Source organism: Nuphar pumila, chromosome 13 (assembly GCF_984573655.1).
Source record: "Nuphar pumila chromosome 13, dmNupPumi1.hap1.1, whole genome shotgun sequence".
NCBI lineage: Eukaryota > Viridiplantae > Streptophyta > Magnoliopsida > Nymphaeales > Nymphaeaceae > Nuphar > Nuphar pumila.
In genome coordinates this window covers 1,887,978-1,901,396 of record NC_143261.1, presented here as the reverse complement: position 1 = coordinate 1,901,396, position 13,419 = coordinate 1,887,978, and the positions used below count along the sequence as shown (strand labels likewise).

The 13,419-nt window shown below is 38.8% G+C and overlaps 2 protein-coding genes across 2 annotated transcripts; both read left to right on the top strand.

Annotated features, from left to right (window-relative positions):
• The first annotated feature begins 259 nt into the window (after window positions 1–259).
• Window positions 260–2,491, top strand: LOC149817468 (patellin-4-like). Its single transcript, XM_089985394.1, has 4 exons — window positions 260–955; window positions 1,725–1,849; window positions 1,938–2,082; window positions 2,219–2,491. Exons 1-4 carry the CDS (start codon window positions 260–262, stop codon window positions 2,489–2,491), a joined length of 1,239 nt encoding a protein of 412 aa, XP_089841520.1.
• A 2,529-nt stretch (window positions 2,492–5,020) lies between these two features.
• LOC149817467 (mitochondrial import inner membrane translocase subunit TIM44-2-like) lies at window positions 5,021–12,685 on the top strand. Its single transcript, XM_089984250.1, has 14 exons — window positions 5,021–5,144; window positions 5,281–5,363; window positions 5,720–5,803; window positions 5,941–6,016; window positions 7,279–7,323; window positions 7,417–7,854; window positions 7,994–8,062; window positions 8,165–8,229; window positions 8,313–8,381; window positions 8,477–8,549; window positions 8,665–8,769; window positions 11,957–12,028; window positions 12,156–12,218; window positions 12,309–12,685. The coding sequence occupies exons 1-14, from the start codon at window positions 5,070–5,072 to the stop codon at window positions 12,438–12,440; spliced, it is 1,449 nt and encodes a 482-aa protein (XP_089840376.1). The 5' UTR covers window positions 5,021–5,069; the 3' UTR covers window positions 12,441–12,685.
• Window positions 12,686–13,419: the final 734 nt, after the last annotated feature.

Here is a 13,419-nt window from a genome sequence, read left to right as displayed (position 1 = left end):
TTAGCCCATTAGAACTCCACCACGTGGCAAAAATCAAGGCCCCCATATGACTTAAGCTTGACCATCCAACGGCCCAAGTTTGAAACCTCCCACTATGACATCACCCTCTTGTTCTAAGAAATTCGACCGTTGCTTAGCGGCAAGAACAAGCTTTCTTGTGGGCAACCCACGCACCCCCTCTCCTCCACGGCATCAGAACTCCAATTTTCCGGCTGAAAGAATTCCTTGGCACGCCGAAATTTGATTGAATATGCCGGAAATGACATTGGTGGAGGAAGAGACCATGACGGAGCCCACCGCCGCTGGAGAACACCGAGCCTGTTTTTGGGATCTCAAACCGTCTGAGAAGAAAGCTTTGATCGATCTGAAATCCCGGATTGAGGAAGCTGCAACCCAACCTTCTGAGGATGCGGCTGACATAGAAAGGGGCCAAGAACTCAGGGATGCTTGTCTTTGGGATGTACCAATTCTACCAAGCAAAGGGAATGCTGGCACTGATGTGATACTGTTGAAGTTTTTAAGAGCAAGAGAATTCAAAGTCAATGATGCATTTGAGATGATAAAGAAGACCATAAGGTGGAGGGAAGAAATCAAAATCGACGAGATTTTGCAGAAAGATTTCGGGCCCGGTCTCGATTGTGTAGCATATATTGGTGGGGTGGACAGAGAAGGGCACCCTGTTTGTTACAACACCTACGGGGTGTTTCGAGACAGAGAGCTCTATGAGAAGAATTTTGGGTCAGAAGAGAAATGTGAAGAGTTCCTTAGCTGGAAGTTTCAGTTCATGGAGAAGAGCATCCAAAGGCTGAGTTTTAAATATGGGGAGGTGGATTCTTTTGTTCACATCATTGATTTGAAAAATTCAGCTGGGTTATGCAAGAAGGGGATCAGAATGGCCACCAGGAAAGCAATCTCTCTCTTGCAGGACAATTACCCGGAATTTGTAGCTAAAAGTGTATGTCATTCTTCAAAATCTTTTATACTAATGGGTGTCATTTTGATTATTAAATACCACTGCAGTAGCCCCTGCAGGGCTGCCCAGTTGGTTATGGGGAGCATTGGGATGTCCGAATGCGCTGGACGTCACGAGTTTGATTCTCTCTATGAACAAACCTGTGACAGGTATGGAGCAATACTATCCCCAGTTGGTTATGGCGAGCATTGGGATGTCTGAATGCGCTGGACGTCACGAGTTTGATTCTCTCTATGAACAAACCTGTGACAGGTATGGAGCAATGCTATCCCGGGGTTTGCCACTATAGAGTCGAGCCAGTTAGGCCTTAATCTTAGTGGGTTCCTTATCACACACAAAGAAAAAAAAAACATAACAGTAATTCTTGATTGTGTTTGTGAGCTCAGCCAAAATTTGAAATACCTTTAGGTTTGACAACCTCTTTGCTTAATAATGAAGGCATAGGAAAAGTACCAGTGATCTATATCTAGCATTTTCTCAAGAAGCATATTAAACGCAAAGTTCATCATAGGAACCACAATTCATGGCCCAAATTAGATTGTCAGATTCTCCAAATTGAGTATTCAGATGAGTTCAAGTCTAGCTCTATTGAGAATAGACTCATGAACACTCAATCTAAGCCACCTGCAGGTAGATTGAGTTTGGAATCAGATTAGATGGAATAATCTTAAATTGATGTGCATTCTTAGATACCGAATTAAACTGCATATCCATTCCATTATTGGTTACATTTTTGACAATTCAAGTGCAGATCTTCATTAATGTTCCATTCTGGTACTATATGTTCGTAGCTGTGCTGTCGTCGTTCCTGACGCCGAGAACTAAGAGCAAATTCATATTTGCTCGGCCTGCTGCAGTTACAGAGACCCTTCTCAAGTCAGGCGCCTTTTCTCTTTGTATTTATATGTCCCCAGGCTTAATTTGTTATGAAACTTAAAAAGGTTTACTTTCACGTTTCAATAAGGTACATTGCACCAGAAAACATCCCTGTTCACTATGGTGGGCTGAAGAGGGAGAACGATGAGGAGTTCCAGATTGAGAATGGAGAAACTTCAGACTTGTTTGTTCATGCAGGATCTTGGGAGTCTATAGAAGTTTCAGTCGCCGAGGTACATACTTTTTTAATATGCACACATACAGTGTATATGCGCATGCACACACACACACACAAAAGGCACACACCATTCTCATTGCTGGAATAATTGACTGAATATTAGATCGCAAATGTAATATTGGTATGAACAGGCAGGAGTTACCATAGTATGGGACATAACCGTGGTGGGTTGGGATGTGAACTACAAAGAAGAGTTCATTCCAAATGATGAGTGCTCCTACACCATACTGATCCATAAGGAGAAGAAGATGCCATCACAGCAAGAGCCTCGCAGGCACTTCTTTCACATCTCGGAGCCGGGAAAGCTGGTGCTCACCATACAAAACTCCTCCTTCAAGAAGAAGATAATCATTTATAGATACAAAACCAAGCCCACCATCTTCCCCCTCCATCAAACACAATAAATTCAAGTTGCTCTCATATTTTCTGCTAGTGTGGACATGTATGAAATAAATTCTCTCTGTTCATGATATAGTAGTGGAATTTGCGACAGAAAGATGAAATGGTCACCTTTCTTACCTCTGTATGTTCATGAGACGATCGACGATACATTCGAAGGGTTCACCCAGAATTGATAAAAATAATTCAAGATCAGAGTGGTTCTGATGAGGATGTTTTCAGGTTTGATTTTAGTTGTATGTCACATATGATGCTGGTTGGCGTGGAATGACTCTTTGTTTATCATGACACTCTTGGGGCCGGTGTCTACACGCCAGGTCTTTGTTTATCATGACACTCTTTGTTTATCGTCCATGGATTGTCATTTTTAGACGCAGTTGGTGAACCAATATTTTTGTAATTTGCTGTTTCTCAAAGGAATAAAAGAATGAAAAAGGTTTGCACTTCTACCTTACATACCAAAGATTATTGGTAAGCTGAAAATTCTTTTTTTGGGTATTGCAACTCAAATACCAAGTAAGAAAGTAAATCTGTCAAACATCGACAAATTTTACTTCAGCGAATTAACCTAACCATGATCTTGTGGGTTCGAATTCCATCGTGATCGCCAACTTGTTTTTCTTCTGATTTCAAAATTTTAAGTTTTTTTTTTGTTACTCTTGTTGTACTGTTGAAGGAAGAAATGGGAAAAGAAAAATGAACCAGGATCATTTTTCTATCAAAATAAAACCGGAAAGCTATTATTTTAAACAACAACAAAAAAAGGGCACAGGAACCATACAATCAAGGAATGTTACAATTTTCGTTCTTGGAAAAATATTGGCAAGGAAAAGTCTCACCACATTTTTGAAAACTCTGGTTTTTCTCAGAAATATTTATCATATTGGAAGAGAATTAAGTAAGACAGTCAAACTCCTTTTTGTGGAATCTGCATCCACACACTCTGCGCATAAGCCTCACAGAGAAACAAAGAATGTACACCCAAAAAAATGACGAAATTACCAAAGTGGACGGGGTCTCCTCTTGTCTCGTAAGAGCAGCTAGTGCACGCCACATTGTGTAGGGACGTTGTAGGTTCAAAACCCGATGATAGTGTTGTATAACTGGTAAGTGTGCCTTACCCCAGCTTGCCTTTAAAAAAATAAAAAGAGTTTACCTTGTAGAGGTAGAGGAAGAGGAAGAGGAAGAGGAGCAGGTCCATCAAGTGACCTGCTATAAAAAAAAAGAAAAAAAGAAAAAAGAAAAAACCAGAATAGAATGTCTCCATCACCACCTAATTGGGTTTGAGGCTTACATTCAAATTTGATCAAATTATATGTAAATCTATGTACCTGATTAGCTATTTTAAGCTTCAAATCTAACTCCGAGTCCCACTAGTCAGGATCCAATTAGGTTGATTCGGTAAAACCCACATCCGAACTGAATCCGACCAGCTTATGTGTCAGACCAGGTAAACGTTATCTGGATCTGTTGAAAAGGGGAACATGGATCTGGACCTATACCTGACATGATGGGATAAACCCCAGCATCTTCCCCAATTTAAATTTAAAAGGAAGAAAATAAGTTTGTCCTTACTCAGATCACAAGTCCATAATCTAGACCCGATCTTAACTATCGGACCCATGTGTGGACTCGGATGACGACCCAGATTCTCGAGACAAACCTAACCAATTGATATCCCCATCTAGATCTTATCCATCCGTCACTGCACCCGGAGGCATAGGGGACAAAGGTCGAACTGTCGAAGGGGCGAGGGGGAGGAGAGATTGGAAGTTCGCAAGTCGGAACTCCGCAGTCGGCAGCCGGAAGGGTGATGGAGTGAGCGGGGGGGATCAGAAAAACTGAAAAAAAAAAACCCTAACTACTCAAGAAAGGATAAAAGGGCGGGTTGACTTCGAAATGCCTGTGTAAAAGGCTACCGAGCCTTATTGAGCCTATCGAGCTCAGTAAGCCGATCGGGCTCTGCTTGTTTTCTCATCTGAGCCCCGTAGCCATATACAAGCTCCGCTCATTTAAAGGCATAGAGCTCCAGGCCGAGCTAAGCCCGAGGTGGCTTGGTTCGTTGTGCATCCTTATTCGCTGCCTTGCTCAAGGGAACAAACGGATCACATCAATTTTTCAATCCGAATCCAACACTTTTTTTCTTGGGTATGAAATCTTAATATAATTTCCGGTGGCATTTATGGATTCAAATCAGATTAGGTTCAGTGTTTTAAGGTGGATCCATATTTGGATCTGGATTAAATCAGGTCCATTTACAAATTTTACACGAAAAAACTTTGCTTTCTGTCTTCTGTGACCAGATCCAAAGTTATGATGGATATATCCGATTCAGATCTAAAACCTTCATCATCGAATCTTGTCTGAACTCGGATCCGGATTTTGGATCAATCAGAAATCTTCAAATTCAAGATTCGTATCGAAAGAATCCGTGATTCGCCCCGTATCCGATCCGTTTGCAACCCGTACCGTCCTACTTTTTCCCGTCCGCTTCTCCTATTTATTCGTTATTTCAAGGGCACAGCCCTTCCCTTGTTCCTCCAAAAACCCCTAAAACTCTCTCTCTCTCTCTCTCTCTCTCGAATGGGTAGCAGGATGCTAGTTCGCGATTTCTTCCTCTCCAAGCAGATACTTTTCTTACGCAGTCACGCTTACCAGGTACGTTGGTCCTTCTCTCGAAAGAGAAATAGCAAACATGGTTGGAAGAAAGCAGAGGCAATGACCTTCTCACCATCCCCATCTCAAGGGATGATTTTTGGAGGTGTTCTTGATGTTTCTTGGTTGTGTTATTTAGCCCCCCAATCGTTTTATAGAGGGTGGTCGCCGCTTCAGCGTCTTCAATGAGTTCTCTAAGCAAGTGAAAGGAGAAGCCAAGAGGTATCTGTTTTGCCCAGACCCCTTTTGTCTCTTTTATGTTGTTCCTTCCTTTTATGATGAAAAAAATAGTATTTTTTATGTGTTGTTCTCTATTCTGTTCGAAGGCTCATCTGGGTATTCATATTGCTTGTTGTTTCGGTTGTGTAGCAGAGGAAGATGAGGGGTCTTTGGTTTATGGACCTTTTTATGTTGATATTTCCTGACCCATCTTGGTTATTTAAGTTGGGTATTATGACTATCTTGATTACCCGTGTAAGCTAGAGCTCTAGGATTACACGGATGTCTGAATGGATATCGATTGTTAATTTGTGGTCCTTATGTTTTCATCATCTGATATTAAGTGTGGTTGTTCGTAGTAATCAGGATTTCCAACAGTCACTAAAAGAATTGAAAGAAAAAGCAAACGATCTCAAAGACGTGAAAGAAGATCTGAAATCTAGGTAATTGAAGGAAGAATCACCTCCTAGAATTGTGTTTATTTTTTAGTGATAGGCTGAGACATACTGTGTATGTCAAGGCACGCGGAAGCTTCAAAGGAGCCCTTATTTAGGAAGAGATGGTGAACTGCCGAATGCAGAACGAAGCAGACAACCGAGCAGCTGTACAAGCGAGTGGATGGCGTTTGGACGGAAGCGGAAGCTACAGCAAGGAAGGTGAGAATTCTATCTGCTCACTGTTTCACTGGGAATTCGTGAGAGCTTGTTGATAAGATCAGAGTTCTCTAAATCTTTCAATGGAATCATAAATAATACTTGTATCAACCATTTTTTAGTTGATTTTGGTCAAAAGGAATCCGCAAGGTGCTAACTATGCTCTCATCAGTTCTTTATATTATTTCTAGTATTTTCTTTCCGTTTGCTTGTACTTTGAAAAAGTAGTTCTGTTTCTTTTCTCTCTGGTGATGGCTATATTGAATCTGTGTCTATTGGCGCTGTTTTGGCAGCAAGATAGTTGCCCTCAACAATTCATGGAATTTTATATAGTTTGAAGGGAGTTTCTTGCCGTGAAAATGTTCTAGTATCTCAAGGGTTCCCTTCATTCTTAGTTGCATCTTTGCATGGGTAAGAATGAATACTTGTTGATGTTTGCATCATCTGGACATGCCGGCTTAAGGATATAGTTTGTGTAGCCTCAAGAGGTTTTTCTTGCTTTGAGAATGTTCTGGTTTTCCAAAAGGTTCCTCTCGTTCTTCACTGTGCCTTTTGTAAGAGGAGTAATCAATTATTATTGCATAATTTGGACCTACCTGCTTATGTGCAATTTCACTAGGGATAGAGTCGATAGACGCAAGAGTTTGCCCAGTTTGATTGTTTCAATTAGCTGTTCATTGCTTATTTTGGGAGTTCATGCAGGATGATTACATATCTCTTATTTTCTTTCTTCTTAATTTGTCACATTCTGTGGTCTGTCATGGGTTTAAGACTTAAGTGATTAGTGAATATTTGGTTATTCTCTGTGCTGGGCTTATGTGTGCTCTGTTTCATACAATGAAACCACCTGACTTTGTTCAGCACAATGGAATGCATTTTTCATGATGTTGATCATCACAAGTGCATGCTTGGGGTAACATTTATTTTTAATCTGCATAATGCATCACATTTATGTATGTGTATTCATCTGGTATCTTGTCATCTTGTTGCAAGCAGGAGCGATGATGTAGTTGAATGTTGCAGCATTTCGTCTGAATTTTTGTGCTTGATTTTGGTTTTCTTTCACCACTTGATTGTCTAAAAATAGGGTTTTGTAGTGCTGTATTGCATGGTTCTAATACCACAATCTCTTTTTGGTTTTTCACTTTCCTTGTTGCTTCTGTAGGCTGTTGCTGCAAGTAATTTTAAGCTGCTATTATTTGGATTCCACTCTTTTTGTTGTTTTACTGATACTGCCTTTTTCTTCCATATCTTTGATCCTTTAGGTTTCTGCAAACGTGAAAGAGAAGATTACAGCTGCCAAAGAAGAGGTGTGTGTTATTATACCTTGCGTGTATAGAAAGCTGATTTGGTGACAAGTTTTCTAAATTGACTAACATGATGCAATTCATTATATGATTTAGGTCAAAGAAACATTTGGAATTGGAAAAGAAGATTCAGGAGCAACTAGTACTTCAAGTGAACCTGATGCCAGCATAAACAATAGTAGCAATGGTGCATTTGCAGATGGAAAGTGTTCAAATTCTGAGGCCAGCAATAATCAAGAAGCGAGTAATGCTTCAGACACGTTCTTTAATAGGTTCAAATCTAATGTTTCTTCAGCATCACCAAAAGTTAGAGCTGCTTTTGAAAAACTGAAGGATACCAAGTTCGTGGACTTGGCAAAGAAGGGTTATGATATTGTAAAAGATGAGCTGAATGGCAACCCAAACAAAAGAAAACAAATGCAACATGCAGCTGCTTCATCAGTTAAGCAGGTTAAGAGTGATGCGACTGACATTGTTGTCGTACCTGTGAAGCAGTCTCGTTGGAGCAAGAAGTGGGAAGAATTCAAGAATAAGGTGCTTGGTTTTGGAAAGTGTTCTTCATACTGCTAATGTAGTTGAGTCAAGTTATTTTTGTCCATGATGAAGTGGTTTATTGAGAGTGATGACTGATGTAATTGCAATTTTGTTTTTAAACTTTTCTTGTTCCTCCCAGGTGCAAAATCATCCTGCTTTTAAGCGTGTAAGTGGGCTCAGTGAACCTGTAGTGACAAAGAGTCAAGAGGTATGTTGCAAACTTGCAATAAACTATCATATTTGTAATTGTTTCTCATACTCATAAGATTAGCCTGATCACATTTTGCTTGCATGTTTCTTTATTTGGTAGATTGCAGAGGATGTGAGGGAACGATGGGAAACCAGTGATCATCCTGTTGTTCACAAGATACAAGAGTCTGTGCCTGTGTCCTTTGCTCATTTTTATATATTTATTTTTTGAATACTTTTCATCTGGAAGCTACTGTTCAATTTGTCAGTTTGAATGAAACTGTATTTGGAGAAACTGCGGCTGCACTTTCTTTCAAGGAAATTAAACGCCGTGACCCGTAAGATTTCTGTTTGTTGCCTTACTTTCATGTGATACAATTTGGGAGCCCTTATTAGCAATAACTGAACATTTTTCTGGCACTTTATGGAAAAGGATGTTTTCGTTGCCAGACTTTGTTGCTGAAGTTCAGGAAATGATCAGGCCTACTCTTCAGGCTTATGTCAAGGTAGGTAAATATCAAATGAATTCTGTTTGCTTGGATACAATTAATGTAAATCTTGGACTCCATCTTTGCTGCACTTATGGAGCTTCTGACTTGATATTTTGGTGGTATTGCAAAGGGTGATGTTGAAACTTTGAAAAAAAATTGTGCTCCTGAAGTGATTGAACGGTGCAAGGCAGAGCGTACAGCGTATGCGAGCCAGGGAATATTCTTTGATAACAAGGTACTGCTGTAGGCCATGATGAATTGACTTCCCAAAGTTGATTTTGTACTTGTTTCATGTGATTTTATGTATGGTTCAAAACTCTCCCCTTTTCTCTCTCTTAAGATAAATGATAAACATTAATTATTTTACCATGAAAAAGAAATAGTCATGCACTACAAAAGTTCCGAGTATAACAAGCATTATGATGACGTGACAAGATGTTTCCAAAACTTTACTAACAAAGATTATAAGTTTGCATACCAACATAATGCTATTGTGTGTTATTCCACTTACATGATTTATGAATTCCATCATATTCTATTCATGTTTTTAGTTGCATCTTCAGATACGATTAAATATGGGTACCATTTTATATCAGCCATAAAAAATTTGAAGCTAAAGCTCTTTGTTTTTTGCTTTTAAATTTTATATAAGAGTGTTAAAAGAAGATTTATAGTGTGCTAGGTATTTGCTTAGATTCTCTCTAAATGGCTTTGCCACATGTTCTCAAACATCCAAATATAGTCTTTTAACCTAGTGATTAATGGTTTTCTAGTGTTGTACAATACAAAGAACAGAGTGTAATGCCTTGTTAACTTTTTATTTTCTATCTCTTTCTCCTCCAAGCTTCTCATATTTTTCTTAAATGCTACTTGACCTTTCTCGTTTGGTTTATCAGTTCCTTTTCCGTCTCTTTCTCCTCCCATTTTTATCAGTTCCTTTGAATCATTTTATTTATGTATTTCTCTTTAATTTTTTTCTATTTTGTAAACTTTAAAGTCTTTTTAGTTGGATGGTTAGGCCTTACTCATTGACGGGGGGGGGGGGGTATTCCCCAGCTTACATATGTCTTTGCCCCAAAACCAAAAAAAAAGTTTTCTTATCTCTAAAAATTCAGTTGGCATTAATCCTAGAAGGGGCTTTGTATGATCTTTTTATTTGCATTTTTGGGTGTTTTTTGTCACCTATATTTTGTTTGATCTATTTCAAATTATGTTGCATGGACACTTCTCCTAGGCTGAAGTGTTGCGGCACCAATGCGCCGTTATTAAAAGTGTCCAAAATTTTGGACACGTGTTTAGACATGCCAAGAGACATCATATTCAAAAAATGAGTGTAGGTGAGATGCGTATGCTTAGATGGATGTGTGAAAATACAATAAAAGATAAGATTCGAAACGAGGAGATACGTAAGAAGGTAGGCATTGCATCCATTGAAAATAAGATGAGGGAGAATCGTTTACGGTGGTTTTGACATATTCGGCGAAGGCTTAATGATGCTCCAGTTAGAAGGATGGAGAAATGGGAAAATATATTAGTTAAAAGAGGTCGGGGTAGCCCTAAGAAGACTTGGATAGAGATGATAGGAAAGGATATGAATGCTTTGAACCTCACCGAGGACATGGCATTGGATAGAAATGATTGGAGGAGAAGGATTCATGTGGAAGACCCAGAATGATTTTCTTTTTTGGTTCATATCGCCGACCCCAATTGTTTTGGGATGAAGGCGTAGTTGTTGTTGTTGTTTAGACATGCCATGTCCAGCGAATATCCATACTGAGTTTCCTGCACCATGGACAGGAGTGTCCAACTTTATAAACAAGTGTCGAGTATGTATTTTTGTTGCTCTATGTTTTACCTTAGAATGTTGTTGATTAGGCTTCATGATATATTTTTGTACTTACAATCTTACATGTTTATATTATGTCATCGACATTTGTGTAAATCATCAAGGATCAGATTACAAATGAGAAAGGAATGTGCATATTATATTTTATGGGTTTGTTTGGATAATGCTTTAAATCTCTCTTTTTTCTCACATATATATATATATATATATATATATATATATATATATATATATATATATATATATATATATATATATATATATATATATATATATATATATATATATATAGCCGTGCCCAAGTATCTAGTTTTTTAAGACCCGCCGTGTCCGACACCCGTGTCAGTGTCCAACAGTCCAAGTAACATAGATTTCAAATAACTAAATTAAATTGTTTCACCTTTAATATTCAAATCATCATAGTTTTCTTTCACTAATCCTTATTCATCTTTGAGGTTACTTTTGGTAGTCCGTATGTTGATTGCGCTTCCAGGATTTTTTGTCCAAAGCGCTTTCTTGAAGCAAAGGTTGAGTCTTCTTGTTGTGCATACCTGTCTAACTTCTATAATTCCTTTATTTGAAATCGGCAAGCAGTCCCTTCCATTTAAGAGTTACACCATTATTTGCATAATTAAGAACTTACAAACCGAATTCGTGCTGGAAGTAACATGTTGAAAGTTTCATGTAATTTTGTTTTTGGAAGCGCTTCTTGTTGTTCACTTAATTTGCAAATATGTTACCCCTGTAATTATTTTTTTTCTGTCTGCACTCTGCAGTAAAGGTAGGTTTGAAATTCCATCATTCTCAGTGTCCAATTTGCATAAAAAACTAGGTGGGAAAGGGGAACCATACTACAGTTAACTGTTGATGTCAATTTTCTTATTGTTTTTAATGATAAACTATTGGGTCTGGAAACCTGATCATCTACCACCTGCCATGTCCAAGTCATCATCTCAAAACAAGTGTGCTTTACTTAAACATGTCTTCTCCAATCATAGGCTAAAGAAATCTATTGGCCCAGGGATTCTTGGTGCCGTAGGTGCGAATAACATGACGTGAGTTGCAGGAAGATGCTCTAGTGTTTTTTCCCCATTTTGTGAACAATTTTACAACCTTCAACTTACTCTGAAGATGAACACTTGTACTCTAATGGACATCTTTTTATGAAGATCCTCCACGTGGACCAAAACTATGAGGGAACAAAGTTAGAAAAGAATCACACAAACACATTCTTTTATCTAAACAATATGTGCAAAAGTGAAGGCAACACTTGTGTGTGTGTGTGTGTGTGTGAGAGAGAGAGAGAGAGAGAGAGAGAGAGAGAGAGAGAGGTTGGGAATTGCATTGCATTACCATCTGATGTTAATGGCTCAGTGTTTGCAAGATGTTTCTTACTGTAGGAAAGAAAAAAGATGCCTTTCCCTTAAATATTACCTGAAAAAAGTGTGTTCTTGTGTGTGTGTGTGTGCGCGTCTGTGCCTGCATGAAGTACCTTTATGTTAGGATATTGCACAGAAACTGTTCACATATGAAAATTTTTCAGGAGCGCTGACATATGCTGTGTATTTTGCTGCAGATTCTGCATATTTCTGAAGTGGAAGTCAGGGAAACTAAGCTTATGGGCACTACACCAATAATCATATTAGCAGTAAGAGTTTTGTCCTTTACTTTTAGTTTTAGCAACATTTACCAATAAAACCTTTATTCTAAACCTCCGTTCTTAGCTATTTCACTCTCTACTTAGATTATTACACGCTGTTTCCCTGTGAATGCAGTTCCAAACACAGCAGATATACTGCGTTCGAGACAGATATGGCGCCATTACCGAAGGTGGCAAGGTTAGAAACCGGACCTTTGACTTGATAGTTGCTAATTTTGTTGATGGCTGGGTGTGTGTTTTGCATGGCTAACAGAAGTTGGATTTATAGGACACAATCCACACTGTATATTATGCATGGGCAATGCAGCAGGTTGATGTGGAGGAACTTGGTGAAGATGTGCTCTACCCAGTATGGAGATTAAGAGAGATGCAGCAACTGGGTATTCAGGCCCTCATATAGTAATTACTTGTAAACGTTAGAGAAGCACTATCATGTTAAGTTAAAAAGTTTTTTTGCACATGCAATTCTGCAAAAGTAGTTCTGTTTTTTCTTTTTCTTTGGAGGGAATAAAAAGATGTATTCAAGTTGTGAGGATATTCACTCGAGTATGGCCCATTTTTTTCCTTTTTAATGCTGAATTATTTACAGGTGCATTTTTATGCACTAAATTTTGTGGGAACCGTCTTGATTGCTTTTATCAGAAACCTGGTGTGTGATTGCATGCTATTGGTTTGCTTGTTTACTTGTTTCATCTAAAATTTCATTATCCTATTGCATGATTGGTTCATCCTTGTGGAAGTACTAGCGCAGAGTCTTGATGCAACTTACCGTGATAGCCAAGCTCTGATGGATCACCTGTAATCAGATGTCCCATTGCTCAGACAAGTTTCCCCTTAGAGAAACATGTTCAAGAGGAACAGTCACACACCTGAGACTTACCTATTGTCACATGCTTATTTGGAAGCATGCGGGGCACCTGGTGATTCCAACCAGGTCAGCCTTTTGAGTCAAGAATGCAACACAAACACCAAGCACGAGGGTGTACAATTGCAACTGAGCGCACACAATCTCAAAGAGAGCAACAAAGAGAGAGATATAATAGCTCATTCGAAGTTGCAAGATTGCACCAAGAAAGTAAGAAGGGAGGGGAGGGACTCGTAACAATTGTTGTTCACGGGGGATCTTAGGTCAAAGGCCATTTATGTACATGAAAGATAAAAAAGGTATTTATATCAAGAAACAAAGGTATCAATATGATAGGCTGAAACATGCTCCCACGCTTAAATTGGCGTTGTTCTCGATGCGATTTGCTGTTGGTAGTCTTTAATGGCTTTATGAAATTGGCAAATATTTCTTAGTCTTTCAACTGTCTTCACCCTCTGGTAGTCTTTTTTATTTTACAAGATACTTCTTCACTTTTCATAGATAGTTACTGACG

Coding starts and splice junctions, on each gene's coding strand:
- LOC149817467 (XM_089984250.1), top strand. CDS start 5,070: ATGGGTAGCAGGATGCTAGTTCGCGATTTCTTCCTCTCCAAGCAGATA. Junction 6,017..7,278: donor CGGAAGCTACAGCAAGGAAG/GTGAGAATTCTA, acceptor TTGATCCTTTAG/GTTTCTGCAAACGTGAAAGA. Junction 7,855..7,993: donor GGGAAGAATTCAAGAATAAG/GTGCTTGGTTTT, acceptor TGTTCCTCCCAG/GTGCAAAATCATCCTGCTTT.
- LOC149817468 (XM_089985394.1), top strand. CDS start 260: ATGACATTGGTGGAGGAAGAGACCATGACGGAGCCCACCGCCGCTGGA. Junction 956..1,724: donor CGGAATTTGTAGCTAAAAGT/GTATGTCATTCT, acceptor ATTCAAGTGCAG/ATCTTCATTAATGTTCCATT. Junction 1,850..1,937: donor GTTACAGAGACCCTTCTCAA/GTCAGGCGCCTT, acceptor CGTTTCAATAAG/GTACATTGCACCAGAAAACA.